At 39.4% G+C, this 24,530-nt stretch overlaps 1 protein-coding gene across 1 annotated transcript in view; it reads right to left on the minus strand.

The window, feature by feature from the left end:
• Positions 1–3,519: 3,519 nt before the first annotated feature.
• The window catches only part of UBE2H (ubiquitin conjugating enzyme E2 H), a 32,837-nt gene continuing 11,826 nt past the window's right edge, over positions 3,520–24,530 (minus strand). Inside the window, exons 2-7 of the mRNA XM_075273914.1 lie at positions 18,639–18,715; positions 12,385–12,459; positions 9,977–10,016; positions 9,266–9,318; positions 7,095–7,223; positions 3,520–4,581 (exon numbers count right to left, since the gene is read on the minus strand). Of these exons, the coding sequence (XP_075130015.1) occupies positions 4,457–4,581; positions 7,095–7,223; positions 9,266–9,318; positions 9,977–10,016; positions 12,385–12,459; positions 18,639–18,715 (499 nt within the window). The 3' untranslated portion in view covers positions 3,520–4,456. The remainder of the gene's footprint in view (positions 4,582–7,094; positions 7,224–9,265; positions 9,319–9,976; positions 10,017–12,384; positions 12,460–18,638; positions 18,716–24,530) is intronic.

Here is a 24,530-nt window from a genome sequence, read left to right on the forward strand (position 1 = left end):
CAACAGACTGCAGTAGTGTGAAAATAACCTGACCCTGTTTTCACACTGGCACCAGGCTCTCAGTCATTAGGGACAATTGGGGGACACAAATGGCAGCAAGCCAGACTGCTAAAACATCAACACAGAATCCTGTAACCCAGTCACAGGACCCTTTTTTCCCTACCAATTTTTTGGTGGTCTCTGAAGCAGATGTGAATCTAGCCTTATCCATACCTCATACAGACCAAGGAAGGGGGGGGGGGGATATTTTTTTTTTTTTTTTTTTTTTAGAAATAACTGGTGAAATTAAGTTATAAGTTATAAAAATCTGAAGACTTGTTACCAACAGGCCCAGTCAAGCCCAAGTGGGTTGGCAACTTCCGGCTATAAGGCTCCATTCCCATGGAGTATCGTGCCGCTCATTTAGACACGTAAACACGTGTAAGAGCGAGGTGCTTCAAAAAAGATCCCATTGTCTTCAATGGGTGCCGACTTACACGCGTTACCCATTGAAATCAATATGTTATAAAGCCTCCCATTGATTTCAATGTGCAAGCCGGCACCCATTGAAATCAATGGGATCTGTTTTGAATCTAAGAACGGAGCCTCACTCTGATTTTCCAAGTAGGCAGTAACCTTATGTTGAAAACAAAAGGTTCCACCTAAATGGAGAATCAGAGAGCAAGTTCACATATAATTTCTAGGGACCACATCTTTTTAATGGGAGGGCAGATTTTAAAAGAAAACCAGATTATTCAAGGCAACGAATAAAATGATTTTTTTTTTAAAAACATTTTCTACTTGGCAACAGGTCCTCTAAGTCATGATCGCAGTTTGACATGTATATATTCACTGCTACCTACAGATAGGAGGGTGGTAAATGTTGCATATGTTGGTTATAGAGCAAGTCCTGAAATACTGGGGAAAATGGATCATTCCATTGCGCTCATTAAAAACCATGATTTGAATAAAGTTTAGAAATGCAGTAAATTTATAGACTATTCAGCCTATAGCAGAGATCTAAAATTGCCTAGGGCTCAGCCAATGATCACTGTCAAAAAGTAACATTTCACTAAATGTTTCAGTTTAGAGGGGAAAAAAAAAAGCCAGCAATGCTAATTTTTTGAAAAGCCCAATATTCCTTTTTCTTTACACAGATTGGATTACTACTGTTTGATTTAGAAGTGAATGTGTAGTATGTAGTTACTAATAAAAGCTATTAGTGGTTCCGTTTATTTTTTGAATACTGTATATAGTATCAGCTGTGCAGTGTCACAGAAATAGGACATTGACAAGGATACATGTATAGTACTGACAAATTTTGAATCTACTTAATGACCTGTCATAGCTAGAATCACTTCCACAAGGTACAGTGATTAGGCTTATAATGAATTTACTGCTGACAGACTCCCTTTAATAAAATAAGATTGAAGTATTCAATTACCTGTACATTCCACAGAATGAAAATGTCACGTATGAAGAGTTTGGTATGGGTATAAGGGACAGCACTGACCTGGCACGTCTGTGAGTGAACCTGATGTTTTTCACAAATGGATGGCCACTTACCTAAAAAAACTGCAGTGGCTGATTGGTGAAGCCTGGGGTAGTCCTACAATTCTAGGCAAAACCAAGTACAGAAGTCTATCACCACCAAGTTTTCTGCTAAACCACTCATGCTGTTGGAAGGGCAGGTAATGGTATATGGATATTCCTTTTGGTCAGAGTGCACCTTTTTAATTTGTATGCAAATTAGCCATCCCCAATTTGTATGGAAACAAGCTAGCCATAACCACATCTGCCAGACAACCCATTTTTGCGTGTGGACACCACCCAGCACTGTTTTCCAATAAAAGGGAGTATTCATACGGAGTAATGCAGTGCCGATTCAATGTGTTACATGCGTTAAACGGAACCCATTGAAGTCAGTGGGATTCTGTTTTGCAGCGCTGATTCTTACATGAGTTATCATGCCAGAATCAGCGCCGCGTTACTCCGTGTAAATTCCCCCCAAGGGGCAAGCAGTCGCCAATGGGCAATAATCATAGGTGAAAAATTGTTTTCTTGGGAGCAACACTGCATGTTCATAATACTGTTAACCGCCCCTTCAACAGTATACAAGTGGTTTAAAAACAATTTTGATGGCGGCAGACAGTTTTGAAGGCTAGTACTACATAGTTTATAGTTGAATAAAACCCCTAAAACACATACATCTACTGGATTTTATCTATGGACTAAGTAAAGATTGAAAACATTCTATAGCACAAGCCTTAAAGAGAGGAGTACCTTTGCTACTTCCACCAAAAAAAAAAAAAAAACGAAAACCCCCCCCCCCAAAAAAAACTGTCAATCTCCGTTCCGAGCAATCAGTGCAGTTACTTTTGGCACAATTAGGTGCTTGCTCTAATGGGCGGTCCAGGGCAGTCACAAAGAGACAGACCATAATAATGTGGAAACTAACAGAACTGATTGCTCAGGCATGGTGGGAGCTATAGAAAATTCCAACTGTGCCAGAATCAGTGAGGCAGCAGCTATTGTGGGATGCAAATACTTGGAGTTGGTAGAAGTGATGAAAGGTCCTTTATGTGTGACCCTATGAATCCACTAAGCTACCTTAGAATATGCATCTCAAAATTTAAATTCAGCTTTTTTAAAATTTAGGATTAAAGAGGACCCATTAACAAGCAGACTACTGAAAAATGTGCTGTTTGGGCCAATTTAAAAAAAAAAAATGCTATGATATGCTAAAGATATGGCTGATGGAAAGTTATGTAAATTGGCTTTTATTCACCAAATGTTAACCTTTTACTTTCTCTACTGCCCAGTTGGTAATCAGAGATAATTTATAAATAACCTTCTTTTGAGGAAATGGACCCATTTAAAAGAGGAAAAACAAAACCACTAAGTTGTTCAGGGCCACAACAGCAATTCAATACCGCGTAACACTTCCACTTTGAATAAAAGTAGTGGTCTATAGCGTCATTCACTTGCAGGTTACTTATAGGATCTCCATCTCAAAATAGGTCAGAGCAGTAGAAGACTTGAACATGCATCTGCATGGTACCATTTTCATTAAAAAAAAAAAATGGTTTCTGGTTCTTCACTAAAGGAAAAAAACCCCAAAAAAACCCCCCACAAATGACTGCAACTCTTGCCTATGATCACAACAGTACTGGTAGTGGTTTAAACACACAACCATCATCTACAGTGTGAAAGAGAAGGTGGGAGAACTATAACGTGGGGTAGGTTGCTTGCAGACATAGTGGCGGCGGCTGGTCTGCATCTCCACTGATGAATATTTGCCAGTCAATTACAGTCAAGAATGTAACAAAATGGCTAAATAATTTCCAGTGATGAGTTCTACCTAGATCAATACAGATAAATCCCAAGTTGAAATTCTACTTTAATGTATTTGGGAACATTATTTCTTTGTGGGCTTAACTCCTACAGTTTAGTATGCTTTTTACATCAGGAGAAGAATTTTAAAGAGCCTAAAATCCTGTGATTAAACATGGTGAAAAATCGTGAATAATATGACACATATTTGAAGTTTTCTCTATATTTGAAAGTAACTTAAGTCATACAATTTACCACCCTCTTTTCTCTAAAGGGAAACAATAGCAATGGGTCACTTCACCACTGGTTCTGCACACCCCCAAACCCAATCTCCAAATGAATAAATCCCTCCAAGATGGAACACATCACCATATTCGCAAATTAAACATTGTCATATTCTTAACCCTCTTGGCTTTGAAGGGTGATAAATCAACATTAAAAAGGAAAAACTGTAATTAAAAACTGACACAGGCATGTATGAAACCCAGTAATGGGGCTAGCTGAATTTTTGTTTTTTCTTTTTAAACTAAATTTGAATTAAAAAAAAAAAAAAAAAAAAAAAAAAAAAAGGGGGGGGGGGGAACAAGGGCAACACCAACTGGTGCCCCCCAAAGTACACATTCCATGGAAGTTTGTAATGTTAAGCATTTCTTATCTTGTGCACAATATGCCTCAATGTACACCATAGGTTTCTGAGAATGCACTATTCCAGCAGAGTCCGAGGCATGATCCACTTGGCAGGGTGTTGGAAAAAAAAAAAAAAAAAAAAAAAAAAGGACAAAACTACTTGAAGACTATTTATCACAGCAGTCAGAATTGTTATTTGTTGCTTTTTGCTATATTTGTGGTCTTTTTCCTCAGTTCAAGTAGCATACAACGTTGGACTGCTGAACTCATGCACACAGCTACCAAAATGGAATGTGGGGGGGAAAAAGGGCACACGCTATGCACATTGGGTTGCAAAATGATCAGGAAAATCAAGACCTAAAGGGTGATGATATATCAATGCTATTATTCATAAAAACCTTGTTTAGTAATAAAAAAAATTGCTTTGTTTAAATACGAATATTATAGTCTGCTTCTCAGGGTTAGGAAATAAGTCTTTGTATTTGTTTTTTGCCTTCTGAAAAGCAGATTGTGTCTACTACAACTCCATGTCCTGGGCTTCATCTTCCGAGAAATCAGACATTGAGCTTTCAGATGAGCTATCTCCTGTGCGCTCTTCCTGTTCTTTAAGCGCCTCTTCTGTTGCATATTTCTGGATGTACTCTAGACATTTAAAAGAAAACAAAAAATTATAATTCATATATAATATTCTAAAGAAGCTTGTAATTTCAACAAAACCACATCAAGACCATAAGGAGTGTAGGGAACTGTTCTAAAGCAGCTAATTGCAACATATGAATGACAAAGCTGGAAAATGGCCATGTAAAAGAAGAGGATCGGCAACTTTCAGTTGCTCTGAAATTCCCAGCACACTCCATGCCATACACTTTTATGGGAGTTCAAAGAACAGCAGGGAAAGAATGCATGAATGAATGAGCAGACTGGAGGCCCCAGTGCCGATGTTACAGAAGTGGGCCTTCCCTCCTTGCCACAAAGACGGAAAACTACCATGGCACAATTTTTTTTAATGTAGATTGTGAGCCCCATATAGATTGTAGATGTAAGATTGTGAGCCGCATATAGGGCTCACAAAATACTTTTTTTCCCCTATCAGTATGCCTTTGTAGTATGGGAGGAAGTCCAAAAATAAAAATTAAAAACACGGGGAGAACATACAAACTCCTTACAGATGTTGTTCCTGGCAGTATTCAAACCCAGGACTCCAGCACTGCAAGGCTACAGTGCTAACCACTGAGCCACCGTGTTACCCCCACATGGCTCAATTTTGTACTAAGCCATGGCATTAACACAAATTTCCCCTTTCATGATAGACAGTGCTGACCTCAGACAGAATGTTCTGACATAGGACCCTGTTTGGGCTACAGTCACAGCATGGCTAGTTTTGAATAGAAGAAGTGGACAAGGAATCTGTCAAGGCCTGACCCAAATGTTTGCATTTCATATACACTACATGATGTCAGAGCCACACACACTGCAAAGCAGCAATACTGTGCTTTTTTTCTAATGCACCAGACATAACAAGGAAACTAGAGAAGCACAGATACTCTACTGGTATAGCAGCATCCACACTACTTCACACAAAGCACCTGTAACCCAGTGTATATGCCTACTACAGGGATTACAGAGGTACATTGAAGTAGAAATGTGCATGCTGCTACACCAGACACTACCATTTACCAGGTCATGAAGCAGTGCTGTGCATTATACTAGACTGTTCTTACCCAATTAGAGAGGTACCCCTACAGCTTTCCCGCATGTCCAGCTATCTGTGCACTAATGTCTGAGACTTCTTCTCACTCACCTACCGGACCATTGCAGTTGTGCTGAACTGCAAGACTGTTCATCACACTCCTTTTATGGAGCAGTCCGGAGATGCTACATTGTCCCTGCCACTATGCTGCTGACTACCTAGTCTTATAGCAAGACCCCATACAGTGAGCAATTTGCCTCTCTGTTCTTCTGCCATGAAGGACAAAAGATGAGTATCTTTAGCTTGGGCCACAGAGGGGGGACTTGGGGAGAAGCCAATTCTCTTAGAATAGATTGGCAGTACAGAGCTCCACACAAAAGGATGCTAGGCTGTACCATGACAGTACTAGCAGGGGATAGCTGACAGAAACCCCTGCTGTCATGGCACTCAAATGTAGAGATGAGCGAACACTAAAATGTTCGAGGTTCGAAATTCGATTCGAACAGCCGCTCACTGTTCGAACGGGTTTCGAACCCCATTATAGTCTATGGGGAACATATACTCGTTAAGGGGGAAACCCAAATCCGTCTCAGGAGGGTCACCAAGTCCACTATGACACCCCAGGAAACGATACCAACACCCTGGAATGACACTGGGACAGCAGGGGAAGCATGTCTGGGGGCATAAAAGTCACTTTATTTCATGGAAATCCCTGTCAGCTTGTGATTTTCGCAAGCTAACTTTTTCCCATAGGAATGCATTGGACAGTGCTGATTGGCCAGAGTACGGAATTCGACCAATCAGTGCTGGCTCTGCTGGAGGAGACGGAGTCTAAGATCGCTCCACACCAGTCTCCATTCAGGTCCGACCTTAGACTCCGCCTCCTCCGGCAGAGCCAGCGCTGATTGGCCGAAGGCTGGCCAATGCATTCCTATGGGAATGCAGAGACTTAGCAGTGTTGAGCCAGTTCTGCTCAACTACACCGTGTGCCGGTCAGCCCATCAGATGTAGCAGAACCGAGGGTGCACTAGAACCCTTATGCACACTTGGCTTGCGAAAATCACAAGTTTGAACTATAAGAACCGTCCACAGGATTATAATTTTTTTTCGACTAGCAGATGCACGAAAACCTCCAGAGTGTGCTCAGTCTGCTGTCATTCTATTTTCTGTCTGAAGTTCTAATCCTATGACAGATCAGCACAATGGGCTAAAACACAGCGTGAAAGTAGCACAAGAGAAACTCTCCTTTAAAAATATTACCAGACCTGAAAAGATGGTGGACTGCATTTTTATTACTTGAGAGAGTTGTTCTTACTGGAATCCCTGATACTATTGTAAGGATTGCAACCTGTAAGGACATCCTACACCTGGCTACTGTGGCTACTGAACTAGGTTGGTTAGAATACAACTTTTAGTGAGCAAGCATTCCCCCCCTTGATGTTATGCCCCCTTTTGTCAAACTCACCTTTAATTTTTTGTTTGTACTCCTCTGGTCGATGCAGGTACATAGCTGCAGCATCTCCATTAAGTGGATCTATTGGATTGGGGTAGGCCAGCAGCTGAGGCAAAAAGGACTCAAATATATTGGTAAGATCTACAATAAAATAAAGAAAATTGATCAGAAAAAGTAATCCAAATGTCTAAAGTTTAGATAAAAAGCAATTACTGTATTTTCCAGCCCAAGACGCACTTTTTTTGCCCCAACTTTGGGAGGAATATGATGGGAAGGGGGTGCATCTTCTAGTGATGGTCGAGTGGATGGCAGGGCTGCCACTGCAAGAAGCCGGTGAAAGCAAGAGCAAGTTGATGCTGTGGGCCTTGGGCTGGGAGGAGAGTGTGTCCCGGTGGTGCTAACCCCATGTCGACATTGCTGTACTATCACGGCAGATGTAGTGGCTTTAAAGATGATAGCTACAGGGTCTCTGTTGTAATGTACAGCAGAGACCCAGAGCTAATGCCCACTATCAGAGTCCACTCTGATTGCAGGCTTTACTACAATGTGAGGACTCACCCTAAAGATGAGAAGATAAATTTGATAGGAAAAAAAAAACAAAACATAATATTGAGTACTTGGCATTAGCTAGCCATTTGGTAGCCCACTTTTGTTCCTGATCCACTATTCCAAGTGGGAAGTTTAAGTCGCTATATTGAAAAATAACTAAGCGGTTGTCCAGTCAATATATTGATCACTTCTAGTGGATATAAATTAGTCACACGGTTTTGCAGCTCATGACAAGTCAGAGCTCTAATTAAAAGGTTTGGTCACTTCAAGATCAATATTGAAACCAATCTTCTTGTTCGTATAATAAGTTTTACAATTATTCCAATATACTTTCTGTATCAATTCCTCAGTTTTCTAGAACTCTGCTTGCTGTCAATCATTCTGCATACTTCTAATGGATAAAATTCTGACAGTGGTCATGTGATATACAGTCCATGGTCATGTGATGAAGACAGCTAATAAGACATCTGCTTGGTAATGAACTGTGCATCTATGTGTCCATCACATGACCATGGAGCAGATGTCCCTTGAGCATGGTCAGAATGTTACCCACTATAAGTAATCCATATGAATGACAGCCAATCAGATCTAGGAAAACAAATATTGGAAAAAAAAAAAAAAAAAAAAAAAAAAAGCAAACAATGGTCTCAATACTGGTCTGAAAGTGGCCAACCCCTTTAATGTGCTGGGACAAGCTGTGTACCTATATGTCCATCACAAGACCATAGACTAAATTATTTATGGTAACTAATCTATAAAAAAAAATGCAGACAGACATCAAGAAAACAGTGAGGAATTAACGTAGAACATATTGAAAAATTAAAGGGCTTTCAATATACAATTTTATTACAATCTATCATTTATTGTCTGAAAGGCAACCCCTTTAAGTGTAACTCATGCATCACTAAAATACATAGGTCATCACAATTAAGGGTACATTGTGCAATTGCTGTCCACGTCTGCCTTTCAAGGGTTTGGAAAAACTTGTGCCAACACCTTGAGCTGTTGTAAAACTTATCAATTATAATGGCCGTCATTTTAAACACCGCTTTTGCAAGAATGTGTTAGCTTTTAACCTGTTTAATGCATACATGCAGTTAAAATGCTGGTGTGGTTCACCCATCTTAATGCAGGAACATCTGACACACTGCATTTCATACCCAATTACTGAAAACATTGAAACTCCTTGATAGTTTATTGAAAAAAAACTAAGTCATTGCATTGCAATATTCAGATACTATGTTGAAGCATGTTTCTCAGTGACTACAGAGTCTTTTCTTGGGTATGATTTCACAAGGTTTGCATATTTGAATTTTGGGGATTTTCTGCCATTCCTTTCAAGCTCTGTCAGGTTGGATTGGAACAGTCTGGACAGCCATTTTAAGGTCACTTCAGAAGGGTTCACTTGGATTCAAGTCAGGGCTCTGACTGGGACACTCGATGCTGTGTGTATGACACTCCAGTGTTGTAGTGGCTGTGTGCTTAGGGCCAACATTGTTTAATAAAAAATAAAATGTATAATATTTATTTATTTCTCACACACCCAGTTAGTCTTGAGCAGATATTTACAACTTAAAATGCATAGAGAAAAATGTTGCTTGACGTAATACAACCTGATACAGGAGGAAACTCACCATACAGAGCTGTCCAGGTTTGATTGATGACATCTAGACACACTGTTCCTGATCTGAAGAGAGACAAGTCTTAATACTGAAGTATGCATTGCACCAAATGATCAACAGCTCACATAATATTGCTAATAAAGTGGATTATAGCTTTACCTGTTCAAAAACCTACACATTACTACAAAACACTTAAAAGCAGCCAGCCTGTTCAAGTCGTATATAATCCCTGTCACCCCTACTCAGGTGCATGAACTCATTGTGAGTACACTAAAGAAGTGGCCCTAGGAACACCAAACCAGCATCTCATCTATCTGTTGGTAGAAAACGGCTGCAATACCCCAGGAATGGTCTAACTTAAGAGATTCCCACAATCAAGGGTTATCACTAGTAAAAGCTATGGCCTGACTGCTGCAGAAGACATGTCATTACATGTCTGCAATTCTCATGAACAGAATGCAACAACTAAGATCCAACAGGACAGAGGCAAAAAGCCATTCAATAAAAACTATAATGTAATATATGTCATAATAACCATTATAGTTATATTTGGCTGTAGACTAATTCTTGATTGCTACATTGTCAGTAAGGATTGCTGGAAGACTTCAGTTCTGATGTAAGGAGCAAGCTCCACAAATGACAAACACATATAAAGGTAATATAGCATCTGCATATAGACACAGATTTAAACAAAAATTAACAAAAATCAGTAGGTTAACTTACGCTTCATCAATGTTGGGGTGAAATATTTTGTTCATAAATCCTGAAACAAAAAAAAAAAAAAAAAAAAAAGTTATACGTTAAAAGCTTTTGTAACATATGTATTTAACCTCTTCTTCTACTGAAGATGCTGGTCTTGAAATGCCTAGGGACAGATTACTGAAGACTAGCATTTCTCCAAGACTGCACTACACACCGCAGTGACTTTGTGGTCTTTGGGCAGCTGAGCTACAACAGTGTAGAACTTACCATCATTACTCAGAGCAGTCTTTCTTGCTTATACAAACAGTTGGTACGCAAATGATCGGTGGGGGTGCTGGTTGTTGGAGCCTCGCCAATGCAATATAGATTACCAATCTTAGAGCTGGAGTTACTTCTGCTTGCAAAATAATTTTCCCTAACTTGTTAAATATTTCATAAGGTCATAAAGAAGAAACTGATAAATATATAGGAGATTTGCAAATATCTAAAAATTCGTAAAAGATATCCAATAGGTCACCAAAATTAGATCTGGCAGAGGGCCCTACACCAAAGGACCTCCACAGATCACTGGTACTCAGTGCCCGAGAGACACGTCAATGGGGCAATGTTGTAGTATCACACACATCACTACAGTTTGTATGGTGAGTGAACAGCTGCTTTCCCGTGCTGCCTTGGTATCAGTGATCTCTGGGTATCATAGGTAGGTGTTGGTACCCCCAAAGAGCTAAAATTGATTGCCTATCCTAAGGAGAAGACAATCCATCTTACAAACCAGATAAATCTTAAGCGATACTGATGCTAAAGATGTTGAATAAAGAGTTATTTTTATTTTGTCCAATTTGGTGATAAACGGTTCTAAAGATAGTGACAGGGCACAAACAAGAACATATGATAAACATATGAAGTTCATATTGGTCATTGTTTTATCTGTATTATTCAGTATATGTTTTATCATGCTTTCAATAAAAAAAATCTATTTTATATTTTGAGTGTTTTCCTATCTTCCGTTTTTTTGTTGAATTATACATTATACTACACAATCTATATTGGGCTTCTTAAAGGAGACAACACTTGTTTATTGAGTTGTTCTCTCAGTCTTATTTGTGCTATGATTCTTTTTTGTTGCCATCTCCAGTTCTTAGCATCTGTTAAGATCCAGCTCCACCGATTCTGGCACAGGAATTTTTCCTCTAGCTCCCACCATTTCCAAGCAATGCAGTTATCTTTGGTGTCTGATATGGAATTGTCTGTAGGGCCAGGAGAGTGGTGTCAGGCAGGAGCAGGAAAGGCGTGCGATTCTGATCTGATACTGGCTGCCTCTGATTGGAGCTCTGAGTCACACCCCCTGCCTGACATTACAGAGCTTAAAGAGGACATTAGGCATCAAAATTGTTTGTTGTCAGGAATGGTGAAAGCTAGAGAAAATATTTCAACTGCACTGGGATCAGTGGAGCAGCGCCTATTAACACATGTTAAGAACTTTAATTGGTGGAGGTGGTGAGAGGTCCTCTAAACAAAACTGATAACTATTCAATCACACATTAATAGACTAAGAGGTGTGATCCCTATGCTAGGGAATCTGTTTGCATCTGCATCAGAAGCTGCATGAAAAATATGGGGAGAACATACAAACTCCTTGCAGATGTTGTCCTTGGCAGGATTCAAACACAGAACTCCTGCCCTAAAGGCTACAGTGCTAACCACTGAGCAACTGTGCTGAATATTGTACATATTTAGCAGTAATATTGTCAATAGGATCCCAATTGCAGAGAGGACTGGTAAGCATGCAGAAAAGCAGCAAGTACATGTATAAAAAACACAAGTTGGCACATGTATGATATTTAACTATACACATTCATCACTGACATGCATGAAGGAAATGTTGCATTCATTTTTAGGGTAAATATTTGTTGAATAATCAGATTGAAGGGGTTGTCCAGTTCATAACTTATTGCTACACAAATAAGTGAAGAACGTTCAATACCCCCTCCATGTAATACTGCTTTCATTTGAGCTTTCTCCTGCACAAGATTAAGGCTGGTCTTACATGACCGTATTGAATGTACGGTCCGCAAGTTGCTGATTAATATAGAATCAATGCTGGCAATATAGAATCTGCAGACGTCCGTGCCCTGCCGCACTCGCCCATAGAGTTCTAAAGGCGAGCCCGTGCAGTGCTACAATTAACAGCCATTACGGACATGTTCTATAAAATGCGGACCCACTCCCATTGTGAGAATTGACTACTTTATAATGTCTCATTTGTCCTGTACTTTAACTATACGATTTGTAAAGTGCTGAGAAATATATGAGCACTATCTAAATAAGATCTATTAATAGAAGAAATATGAGATGGATAACCCTCTAACAGCAGCATACCAAAAGATCACAATCCTTTAACGTTAAGAAATTTAAAAAGTAGTACCTACCTATAGAAGGAGACTTGAAAGGATATTTATCAGGAAGGTCAACTCTAACTTTCCAAACTCCACCTTCATATGGTGCTGCCATGAAGAAGAATAGATTTAGTATGACTAAAACTTCCCATTCACGCAAGGAAACAGCAAAGGAAATTATGTGGCATATATGCAAGTTAAACAATCTGTGCATGTCATCAAACAAAACTGCCAAAAAAGAAATCCAACATTCTTGTTCAAGGAGTCTGGAAATCAGTTATTGTGTGCAAACTTATATAATACTGCCTACCAATTACTAGTCAATAAAGGCATATTATAGTAAAAAAATAAAAATAGAAAATTGGCAAATTTAAAATACATGAACTTAAATAGACACTGACTTTCCAAAGCTGCACAGATTGCTGGTTTCAGCCCCCACCAGACAGTCTCTGTACATATGGTATATACACTTCTGCTGTAACCTGGGATGTTCTGACACAGCAAAGAGGATTGTCTGTTAGGGTACTGCCTTTGTAAGGGTGGGAGTCATTTACCTGGGAAAAATTAACAGCTGTTGAGGGGCAGTTTAGGGACTGTGGCCTATCACCCTCTACAATATGCCTGTTGCCTTGCTTTGTCTCCCAAAGATCTAATTGGGGGTAAAATCCATTTTTTTTACTATTATTCTGGTGTGCATGTATTTGTTAACTCTACCATACAAGTCATTTTTGGTATACAACTGTATTGAGAGTACTGATAAGTTTTATGTATTTGAACAACAGTGGTGTTTTGTTGAAAAGCAAAGAGTTTCTTGCATCTGTGTGTGTTGGTGATGTCATGAAGGAGGCTGTTAAAAGCTTGCCTCCAGTTATACACCGCTTTTCCTTAAGCAGTAAAGGTTAATATATGAACCCTTCTAATAGCTTATTACAGAAATAGGTTTTCTTCACTTTTCAGGCAGTTACTTTCTCCACGTTGGTCTATGAAGAGGGGAGAGAGATTAGAAAAGACACTGAAATAATTGCAGCTTTATAACCAATTTACTGATTCCCCCCCCCTCCAAAAAAGCAGCATGTTTTTGGAGTCCAACTTACATAGGAATCCCTATTTTATTAATATGCAAATGAGGCAAAAAGAGCTTTGGGAATGTGCCTTAGTTTGCCTAGTTTTAGGTCTCTGCTATAGATTTCAGAGCAAAGCACTTTTCTCTGGAAGACACAGGGAGAGTGCGTTCCAGAAGAAGATGGAAGTGGACGCCCCCAGTGCTGCAAGAGAACTCATTTGCATACAGAAGAAAACCAGGATTTCTACTGAAGGGCAGCGCGGAGAAGACATCTAAAGGTAGGAGAAGAATAGCCTTTAAGGCTATTCCTAAGTGTTAGAGACAAAAAAAATAAATTTCATTTTAATGATAGAATCCCTTTAAGGAATGGAGAACAGTTCAGAGAGCTGGCATAGTGAGCAGGAGTCAGGTATAACTGACATGGGCTTACTCGTCCTATCCAATCACTGACAACAAAAACTGAGCATCACTGATCAAGGCTTACAGCAGGATAAAACCTGCAATGAACATATCAGACTCGAACGGATTTAGCATTGATTTTGGGTTTCCGAATGAAGTTTGGTATATTGTATTGTGTCTAGTTACGGTTTATCCTCATTGTTGTAATTGTGAGTCATATTCAATGCCGTTGTAGGACTGGTAAGAGTACAGCTCCTGCCCAAGTTACCACAATATAAGGACCAGGATACAAGTATTTAATAAAACCAGGACATTAAATTTGATTTTGACTGTCCAGCTGGTTCACAGGCCAATTTATATACAAAAAGTCCAAATGGCTTTTAGTGGGGCAGAGGAGTTGTAGGCAAGACATGGAAGCATGTTGGCCAAAATTCTGACATTGAACAGAGGAACACTTACTGAAAGCATATAAATTATAGCTCACGTTTATAACCATCCATGTTCAGAAAGAGTTGGGGAACCCCAGTCAGGGATGTCAAGCATCTACACCTTTTTAGTTTTTATTAAAATTATTAAAAAGTTTAACCACCTCAAATTACATACTGGGGGAAGAGATGAAGGCTGTGCCCATTTGCTTGATATGAGACAACAAATAGACTAGCTGGCACAGATATGTAGTTTTATAGGTAGGAGATATCAGTATCCTGCTGTGATTTAGAAATGGGCACTATAATTTACCCTGGTTTGGGATGGAGCAAGGGAATCGGCAGGTGAGCTAAAACTGGTCTGAACTAGTACATATAAATTAGCACATAATTAACTTGGGCTATCAGTGTGACACCCACCTAGGAGAGTTTTTTTTTTTTTTTTTTTTGAGGGGGGGGGGGGGAGGGTTAATCTGGACAGCTCAGGATAAAAGGAGTTGTCTTTTTTGAGGTGTTGCAATTGGATTGGGAGTGGATAAACTATGCACTCAAATGACCCTAACCACCTGCTAGTCTCCATATGATATACTGCTCATGCAAACATATCACAAAGTGAATGGTGACCTTGAATAGGGTTTATGGTATTAGAACCTGGAGAAAATATTTATACCAGGGGCCAAAAGTGGATATTAATATTTTAGTCAGATATATTAAAGGTTAAGTTTTATACATTTTTTTTTTTTTCAGCTTCCCAGTACATTGTGTGGATGGTAACAACCACTAACAAGAATAATTTGACCCGTAAACATTAAGCCCTCATATTGCTCTGGACAAAAAAAAAAAAAAGTTGGAAGGATGGAAGTCAAGTGAAATACATAAAATGTCTGCAGAGGGTAGGGGTTAAAAAGTACCGCAGGTCGCTACTCTTTAGTGCTCTTTTTGACTTTCGCCTGGCAGATCACCCATGGGTCAACAGATTTATCAAAACAGCAGGTAGATCAAGGGTTCTACACAGTTTTTTATGCTCTGGTCCATGGAGGCTGTATGTGCAAGTTATCCACTTCTGGTGTGTCATGTAACCAGTTATCAGTCTCTCCAACTGACTGCATAGTTCTGTTACTGCATTTACTGGGACTAACATTGAAACTGTCAGAAATAAATGGCAAAACACTTTCCATCTACCCTTAGAAGCTGTGCCACTTGGAGAGTGATAACTTGTCACACAAGACAGCTGTGGACCAGAAGGGATTGGATAGCACACACAGCCACCTTCATAATTTACATCGCGTGCCTTTGTAACAGGCCAGAGAATAAAAAAAGTAAATAAAACGTGGGAGCTCTACTTGGCTATGGGTGTAAGTCTATACTTTAAGTTTTAATGTTTGTAGTTAAAACTGAACGTGTCCTACAAAAATCACATCAAATTGCCTAATCAGTTTTACACATTTTAGACTTTTCATACCCTTTTATGAACTGAAAGGGGTTTTCCAGGATTATAACATTGACGACAGCCTTAGCCATCAATATCAGATCGGTTTCAATCAGACACCAGGAACTTTCAGTGATCAGCTATTTCAAGAGGACAATATTCAGGCGAGCACTGCAGCTCCTGCACAACACCATACATGGTATAGTGGCTGTGCTTGGTATTGAAGTTTATCTTCATTCACTTACAAGGGACCGAACTGAATGCAAGACCTGTGACCAATAAATGTGCCACAACTGGCCTGTTAAGTGGAAATAGGATGGATCATCAATATTTAGATTTTGCAGCAGATTTGAGCCAAAGCCAGGAGTGGATTAAGCCAAAGGGAGCATTAGGGTAAGTTCACAGTTTTTTGGTCCGGAACTTGAGACAGAGGCCACCTCAGGTTCCAGGCCAAAAATCGGGTAGCCGTGACTGAATCCCAGTGCACTGCACCAGCATACAGTCGCGCACTCTGCTCCGGATTAGGCCCAATGAATGGGCCTAGTCGGGAGTGTCTTCAGGGCGAATCGCAAGGCAAATCGGTCTGAAGAATGAGCATCTCGAACTGTCTTTTTGGTCAGGAGTTTGAGGCGGATACGGCCTCAAAAACCTGACCAAAAAAAACTCTGTGTGAACTTACCCTTTATGTGTTTCCTCTATAGTTCCCATTCCTTTTGAAGTCACTAAGGCCAACGTCTGCTACAAAAGTCAAAATGATTGCCACCAATTAAACACTATTGATACGATCCTATAAAATACTTACATCTAGTAAATGAAAGTCTGTTGTATCATGCATGAGAATTTTAAAGCCTTATCCACATGTAGCAAAAAACAAACAAAATCAAGGCAAGTGGAACATGTTGAAGACCCCTTGCAAGGCAATTATGCAACAGAGTTTAACCACTTAAAAAATCCGGAAAAGGGGGGGAACCTAGTAATTTCGTTAGAAATCTGCTTTAACAAATGGGATGCAGTGCCTCCTTAAGGGAATAGGCTGGAAAGCAACCAAAAATTAACATTAAGCAGTTATGAAAAAAAACAAAAACAAAAACACATTTACATTTATGAGGTTTATTGGAAATAGCCTTCTAAAAAGCCAAGGATTGTAACTGAAATTAAACAAAACATACAATTGCATGCTTTGCCCCAGAAAACTTTTTGGACTTTAGAATCCAGATAACAAAAAGCCTTCTTTTTTTTTATTTGAGTAGCAACAAGATAGTTGCATGAAAACATAGTAACTGCATCACAAATATGACCTATCACCTGGTGTGTTATAATTTAGTTTCTTGGTGTACTGACTTAGTAAAAAGTTGTATTTACTGTCTGCAGTCTACAGCGCTGGAATACAACATGAATAGCAGCAGTCAAATACAAGGCCAAGCTACGTCAGTAACTTCCACAGATTACAATTTAGCAAGTGCAGGTCTGACAAAGTAAAAGATCAGGCTACACAACCTGAAAAGGTTGGAACAAGTTTGACTTAATGTGGAGCTATAACAACAGCGATAAAGGGTATCTACCATCACCAAAATTGCCTAACTCATTTATATTCTATTGTAGGGCTATTAGTGACAGTGAACACACCTAGTTGAGAAGAAAATAAACCATAAGTAAAAGTTATTCAATACACCCGAAGCACGGCCATGCCATCTTTTTATGCCTTTAGTTCCCACCCAGTTCCACCAATTACCCCTACAAGAGCATGAATGTGGTGTAAAGATATTTACTGCTGGTAGACTCCCTTTTATAAATGGTACATGAATTTACATACAGGCAAAGATTAGCTTATAAAAATGACATGGGTCAGCACTCAAACACTTGTTAGACAATTTTCTTTCACCTTTATACTGTTTTGCACAGTGGCTATTTTAAGAAGTGTGCACATTTATAACTTAATAGGACTAGGCCCATTCAAAACTGTAGGTATAAAAAGTGTCCAATAGACTAATTTGACAAAGAGCACATACTCCAGTCTATAGAGTTCAGTAGGGGAGATTTATGATGGCTGGCATTAAACTTCAATGGACTGGAGTGGACATGTAGAATTTTGGAGTTACCCCACAGCCATTTCATGTTATAGAAAAAAACCCAAAACCTATACTTATACTTGTAACATGCCTTTTAAACCATGGAAAGTGTAACACCCTGCCACTAGATCTCTTTAGGGAGCATGTGGATATATTTTATTATTGCAGATATTTCCATAAAGCCAAATATTTTCAGGGTGCAATATGTGTGCAGTAGTACCGAATAAACGTCCAGAAAATGTCAAAGATATTTTCATGTTCACTTGGGACTGTTGGGGTAAGATATTGTGCTGCGCTGTGGAGTTTGGCACTTTCAGGAATGAGTTGTGTGTCAATACTGGTATTTGGCACTGCTGGGGAGGAATTTTGTACTTTGTTTGCTTAACAATGGTGAGGGTATATATATATATATATATATATATATATTATATATACATATACACACACACACACACACACACACACACACTATAAAGCCTACGGCATGGCTAGATGTGGTACCTGTTATTGAACGACCAGCCCAAGGTTCAGGTCATATTGCATATGAAATTTCAGGTGTGAGTCTTTGTAATACATCTGAAGTTTCTCTCAGGTACTGTATGAACAGGCTTAGATTGAGTACTTTATATCTGTACCTCCCACTGGAAGTCCTTCAGTCACAAACATTTATGGCTTACCCACATATATATCTGATAAACGTGGGTCATTTGGTTATTAAAAAAAAAATGTCCAGAGTGCTACACCACAGGCACCCTGTATGTATACAGACACACACACTGTACATCTTTATAAAGAGCTTGGTAGTATCAAGAGAGGGCATCACAAAACAGTATAAGTCCACAAAAATGAAACGCCATAAACATAGCTGGAAGGTGGTGGTTAATGACAGCAGTGATACTTACTTCCTTGTGGTCCATAAAACTTCACTATAAATTCATTTAGACCTCCTAGGATTGTAACTTCATGTTTGCTTTCAATGCTAAAGTAGCAAGTTAAGAAAAACAAGTAGATAACAGCATTCTACAACTTAATATGTACAGCTAAAATAAATTATAATATATCTCTAAAACTGTGAAACTATTGTCTATGGGTTGTGCCTCGTACTTCTGCTCCAAAGTGAATAGGCCTAAGTTGGCCCACACACATATTTGGACAATGTTTGGTGCAGTTTATTCAAGCAGACTATACTTTAACCACAGACACCACTTTCAAAGTATCTAACAGTTCAACAAATTAAGTAGTGTGTGCATGAGGAACAACTTATGTTCAGTATTTAGCAGTTTTACCCCCTCCAGGCTCTGCAGTTAATTGTCAGTTGTTCCTGAGTTGCACACAGTAAGTAAAGGAGAATCTGGCAGATACTACACAGAGACATACTTACCTATATTGGATGTGAAATAAGAACTTGGGGTGAAATAACTTAAAAATTAGCTGCATTATGCACGTTTTTTTGCTCGCAGCTCTCCTCTTACTTTTATTCACCATTTCCCCTCCACAGACTTTAATCTAATGGTTTAACATGATACCTCCGAGTTGTAGTCCACCTTGATACTAGGTACAGATTTCAGAATTAAGTGTGGGGGTAGTGGTTAGAGAAAGCCACATAAGTGAAGAAGAAAAAACCTGAAAATATTACAAAGTACCTTATATTCTCTGGATCTGTTGATTTAATTAGTTTGTGCCTAAATGGTCATTAACGCTTTAAGAAACTATCCTATTACAGTTTAACTAAAAAACGATCTAGAACAGCTGAGGTGTCATTTTTTCTTATATGTATCAAAATATAGCCAGTCTTCTCTGCTGTAGAAGGAAATAGAAAGTCTCCCAGGTGTACAGCACCACATACTACGAACTTGAAAGCAGAAAGAACTGTAAGTGGTAGCTGTGGTCACACAAACGCAATGAGGAGCAATGAACAATACAAGTACAGTATGTCCTTCATTCTGACTATTAAAAATGTATACAGGTAAAATATTTTAATTTGCAATGCTAAATACTCTATTAATAGTCACCCAAGGAAAGGTTAATGGTGTCATTGTAGAATGTTTTTTTCCCCAGGAGTCCTAATCAATCAGATGTTTCCATCATGGGAACGCAGTACCTAGAGGTTATAACCCTTGCTAGAACACAAAACCGTTTCAAAACTTTACTTTAGTATACAAGGAGCCACAAAGCCAGGCACATGATGTACTCTTACACACGACGGAATCTCTCTTCCCAAAATGAAAAGCCTATTCCAGGAATCTGCACTGCTGTCATTACACGACAGCTTGTATTTTCTGCTAGAAGACCTACAACATCAGCTAAAAATACATCATCAACATGACTGAGCATTAACCACTAAAACTACCATCATATACCCAAATGAGCAAACCTGATCATGAAAAAACAGATACCACGTATGCTTCATAGATCAATCAGAAGCACATATCAGCTTTCCTATAAAATCATGAGAAGTACAAGCACGCCAAAGGCAGTGATGGCAAAACCAGATTGAGAGTCCTACAGAAGACTGAGCTATGACAGACTATACAGCGTTGCAGAATATGTTGGTTATATAACAAATAAAGTATTATATGGATTATAGAAATTCCTATTCACCTTACTAATGAAAAAAGTCAGTATACATTAGGAATTCAGGTCTGTCTAGCGATCTTAATTTAAAGCGTATTTACAAGGGCCAACAATCTTCTGCACAAAAAGTATTGTGAAACTACAAATCCTAGCATGCACACAGGCTTGGCTGTTCCTGAAGCCTGCATAGAAGAAAATGGAGAATGCTGGAAGATGTAGTTTCACAACAGCTTGTGCTCAGAAGTTGAATGACCCCTGGTATAGAATTAAGATACAATGTTCACAAATATTCGATACATAGATAGATAGTCCTCACCTCCCGTGACTGATTAGGCCAATCAGCAGCATAAGGAAAGGATCCAGGACATCACTTATATAGGTCACCTGTGACATCATTGTCCTTATCATAGGCCGCTCATTGGCCTCAATGCCCATGTGTGGCGAGGACCTTTGCCAGAACAAGACCCCAGGGAGCAACAGGACTAGAATGCAGTAGGGGACACCAGAGCTCCGGGAACAGGAGAATATGTGTTTTCTCACTTACCCAGCCTCCTTGCCAAAAACAGTTCATCCTTGACAACCCCTTTAATTATATGCATGTCGTTGGTTTCATACCTGCACCTGGGTTTCCGTTCTTCGGAATTGGCTCCACCAGGTTTCTGCCCGAAAGTTATTTAAACTAGTTCAGGGACAGAAACCCTGGAAAAAACAAACAAACAAAAAACAAAAAAAAAAACACAGGTGCAGGCGTGAACCTAGCTTTAAATGGGCATTCTGGTTTCAGGAAAGAAAGAAAGAAAAAAAAACAACAAAAAAACAGCCATGCACTGAAGTTCTGCAATTTTCCAATAGATTTTTGTATCAATCCTTCAACTTTTTAAAGCAACTCTGGCACACACACAAAAAACAAAACAAAAAAAGCTTCACATCTACATACTGTATATTTAAAGGGTTTTTTTTCCGCCACAATCGCCATATTTGCTCTTGTAGACAAGTCATTTTTGTAAATTAATTTTTTGTAGAGTTTTTAAAGATTAGTGGTGGCAGTCTTGTTTGATCGTTTGCCAATAGATACCACCATGAATGGAGGAACTTTATATTACTGTCTTGGCACTTGTCAAAGCCAGCCACGATGACCACATTAAGGACATCTTGTGCATGTAGCATTCCTGCTTAACAACATTTCCACAATAAAGCAAGTATGACTGGGTTTATGGTGCCAAAACCTTAATAGAAGGTCCATATATTGGCCATGCACCCAAACATTGCACTCTGCTGCAGCAGAGTCAAATTGAAACTGAGCAATTCAATAGAAAGGTGGGGGTGACTTTAGCGCACAGCCTTATTATTTAAGTCTGCCGAAAAGTGCCAAGCAAGAAGCATGCGTTCTCTGAGCTGGTGGGTTGGGTATAGCTGCCACACACTGCACATAGTAAGTACAGAAAAATCTGTTCTATAAAAGGACACTTTCATAAACCCAAGGATCATGCAGGATATACACTGAGATAGAAGCATTTATCTGTACTGATTGAGTAAAACTGCTTTGGTTGTGATAGAAAGCTCCTATTTAGCCCAGCATTAGAGCAAGACTGTCTTTCCATAGCCTACTGCACTTCCTGTTTACCATTTTCCCTCCCCACAAACGTGTCATTTGGGTCATGTGACCTGCAGTCTCTTTCAAAACCAAGATTTCCAAAGAGTGAAAGTTACTTTAGCAGAGGGAAGGAGGTAGGGAAATGGCCAGTTAGTAGCAGAAAAGCATTTTCCTCTAATAAGTTATATGACAAAGTTTCTCGTCTCCTGTGCAGCATTTGTTAAGTTGGGTTCACACCAGCGTTCGGGTCTCCGCTTTCAGTTTCAGTCTTCTGTCATGCCGAGTCCGGCCGTGAGCGTTTTATGCTCTCCGTGGCAAAACAGTTTTTTTTTTTTTTTTAAACCGGACACAGAGTCCTGCATGTCTGACTGTGTCCGGTTAAACCCCCCCCCCAAAAAACCCTGTTTCGCCGCGGAGAGCATAAAACGCTCACCGGTGCTCACAGCTGGACACTTTTCAAACCCATTCAAATGAATGGGTTTGAAAGAGTCCTGCAGGTTTCTGTCTCCTGCTCTGTTTTGTGCAGGAAACGGAAACCTGCAGAACAGAGGCCCGGGCGCAGATGTGAACAAGCCCTGAGTTGCCGCTTAAAATAAAATTACACTGGAGTTAACTAGGACAACAGTTTCTGGTGCAACCACTTAAAAGCAAAAAGGTGTTAAAGAGGTATAAAAAAAACAAAAAAAAAAAACCTCTTACTGCTCTTTTCTTTTTAGTATCCTCTACCAAGCTTGGCTCAAAATTGCATGTGAGAATCTAGTTTGAGAAACCTTTGGTCACAAGGACATATGGCTTCTGCACCCAGTGTATAAACGAAATTGGAACCCTATGATTACAAGCTCTGCATGCCTGTACATAAAAGGCAATGTAAACGAGGGATTTCAGTATACTGCATATACAGTAGTCACCACTGGCACCTGTACGAAATTTGCCATCTCAAAGTTAGAGAAAAAAAAAAAAAAAAGTTTATCTAGTCAGAGCAAATATTTACTAAGTGTTATCCAATAAAGTGAGTGTTAAAGGGATCCTAGGACATGCACATTTTTTTTTAGTTATCCATGTCAATCTATATTTAAAGTGTCAGCATTCATACTGAGATATACAATCAGGTGACCCTATCTGCTTTGTGACATTGCTTGGCCGACATCCATAGAAATGAATTAAGAGTTGTGCAGTCTATAATGCTTGCAGAATGTAAGGCAACCAGACAACATGGCAGCCCATAGATAGAAGTTCCTCATCCTGCCCAGGAAGTTGACATTGACTCTTGACATATAGTGAGTTTTTGTTTTGTTTTTGTGTGTGTGTGTGTGGGGGGGGATTGAATAAGCCTGGCTTTTAAAACTTTCATCCTTCATTAGGACCACCAAAACGAATGAACACCACGACGCTGGGCAAACCTGAGCAAGTCCCACTGGGACACCATTTTAAAAAAGGAAGATCTGATAAAACTGCATTAAAATAGTTACTTAAGGCAGGTAACTGCACGGTTAGGGTGATTGGGCTTAAATGTTTAAAAAAAAAAAAAAAAAAAAAACCCTTCCTGCAAAGAATAAAAACAAAGATCACACTTGCACTGGCCTCAGTTCAGGTCTGCTGGGTTTCTGCCATTTTTTTATTGACTTTACTCTGCCAATTTTTTGTAAAATCTCCTATAGAGACTCCAAAGCACATGTGAACCTAGCTTTAGATATGTTTGGATGTAAAAGGATCCATGTTGCAAGTTTTAGATTCTATGGGTTCTGATTGAAGTCAGGACCCTGAATAAGAAAGTCTTTCCTTTCTGAAAATGGAATGGGGTCCTCCAAGTCTTGGAATCAGATACCAACTCTTGGCACGGTGGAACCATTACTGTATTTTCCAGACTATAAGGCGCACGAAAAATCCTAAGAATTTCTCAGAAATCAAAAGTGTGCCTTATAGTCCGGAAAATACGGTAATATGATCTTTGCTCTCTTCATTAGATTTCTCAGCACCTGAGGAATAAAAGGGAATCGAGGGAAGGCATAAATTAGATTTACAGACCAACTCTGCGAGAGAGCATCTACTGCCAACTGGTTGTCTGCAACAGTCGACTGTTTCTACTTCTTTTCCTTGACACACATATGTAAGTTTCTGGGAGACCCCCGACTGTTGTACACCCACAATCTAGTATTGTTCGATTCAGAAAACCTGCAGAGACGTTTAATAGTTTTATGTGAGAGACCAGAGTTAAATGTTCTCCCCAGGTTAGAATCAGATTGGGTTGTGCACCCTTTGTGACAAAAGAATGACATTCCTGTTGGACAAAATAACAGCACTCATATGGTAATTTCTTAAAATGGAAAAGACTGGTCCAAGATCTTCCCAAACCACACTTATCTACCTGTAATATGAGGACAAACAGGGGTCAGCTTCCCTAGAATTTCCACACCCCAGCCAAAACTGCTGGATAGAAGTGGTTACCACTATGTAAGGAGTTTGTTCCATAGCACTCCTTTCATCAGATTCTCTGCACACAGCCACCAATGTAAAGAATATGTTACCCTTGTTGGGACCAGAATTGTTTTATTTAGTGATACCAGCCTTTCCCATTTGCACAGAATTAGGTTTTGGAGAGTGCAATAGTGGAATTGGTACCACTGAA

This window comes from Leptodactylus fuscus, chromosome 5, assembly GCF_031893055.1.
Source record: "Leptodactylus fuscus isolate aLepFus1 chromosome 5, aLepFus1.hap2, whole genome shotgun sequence".
Taxonomy (NCBI): Eukaryota; Metazoa; Chordata; class Amphibia; order Anura; family Leptodactylidae; genus Leptodactylus; species Leptodactylus fuscus.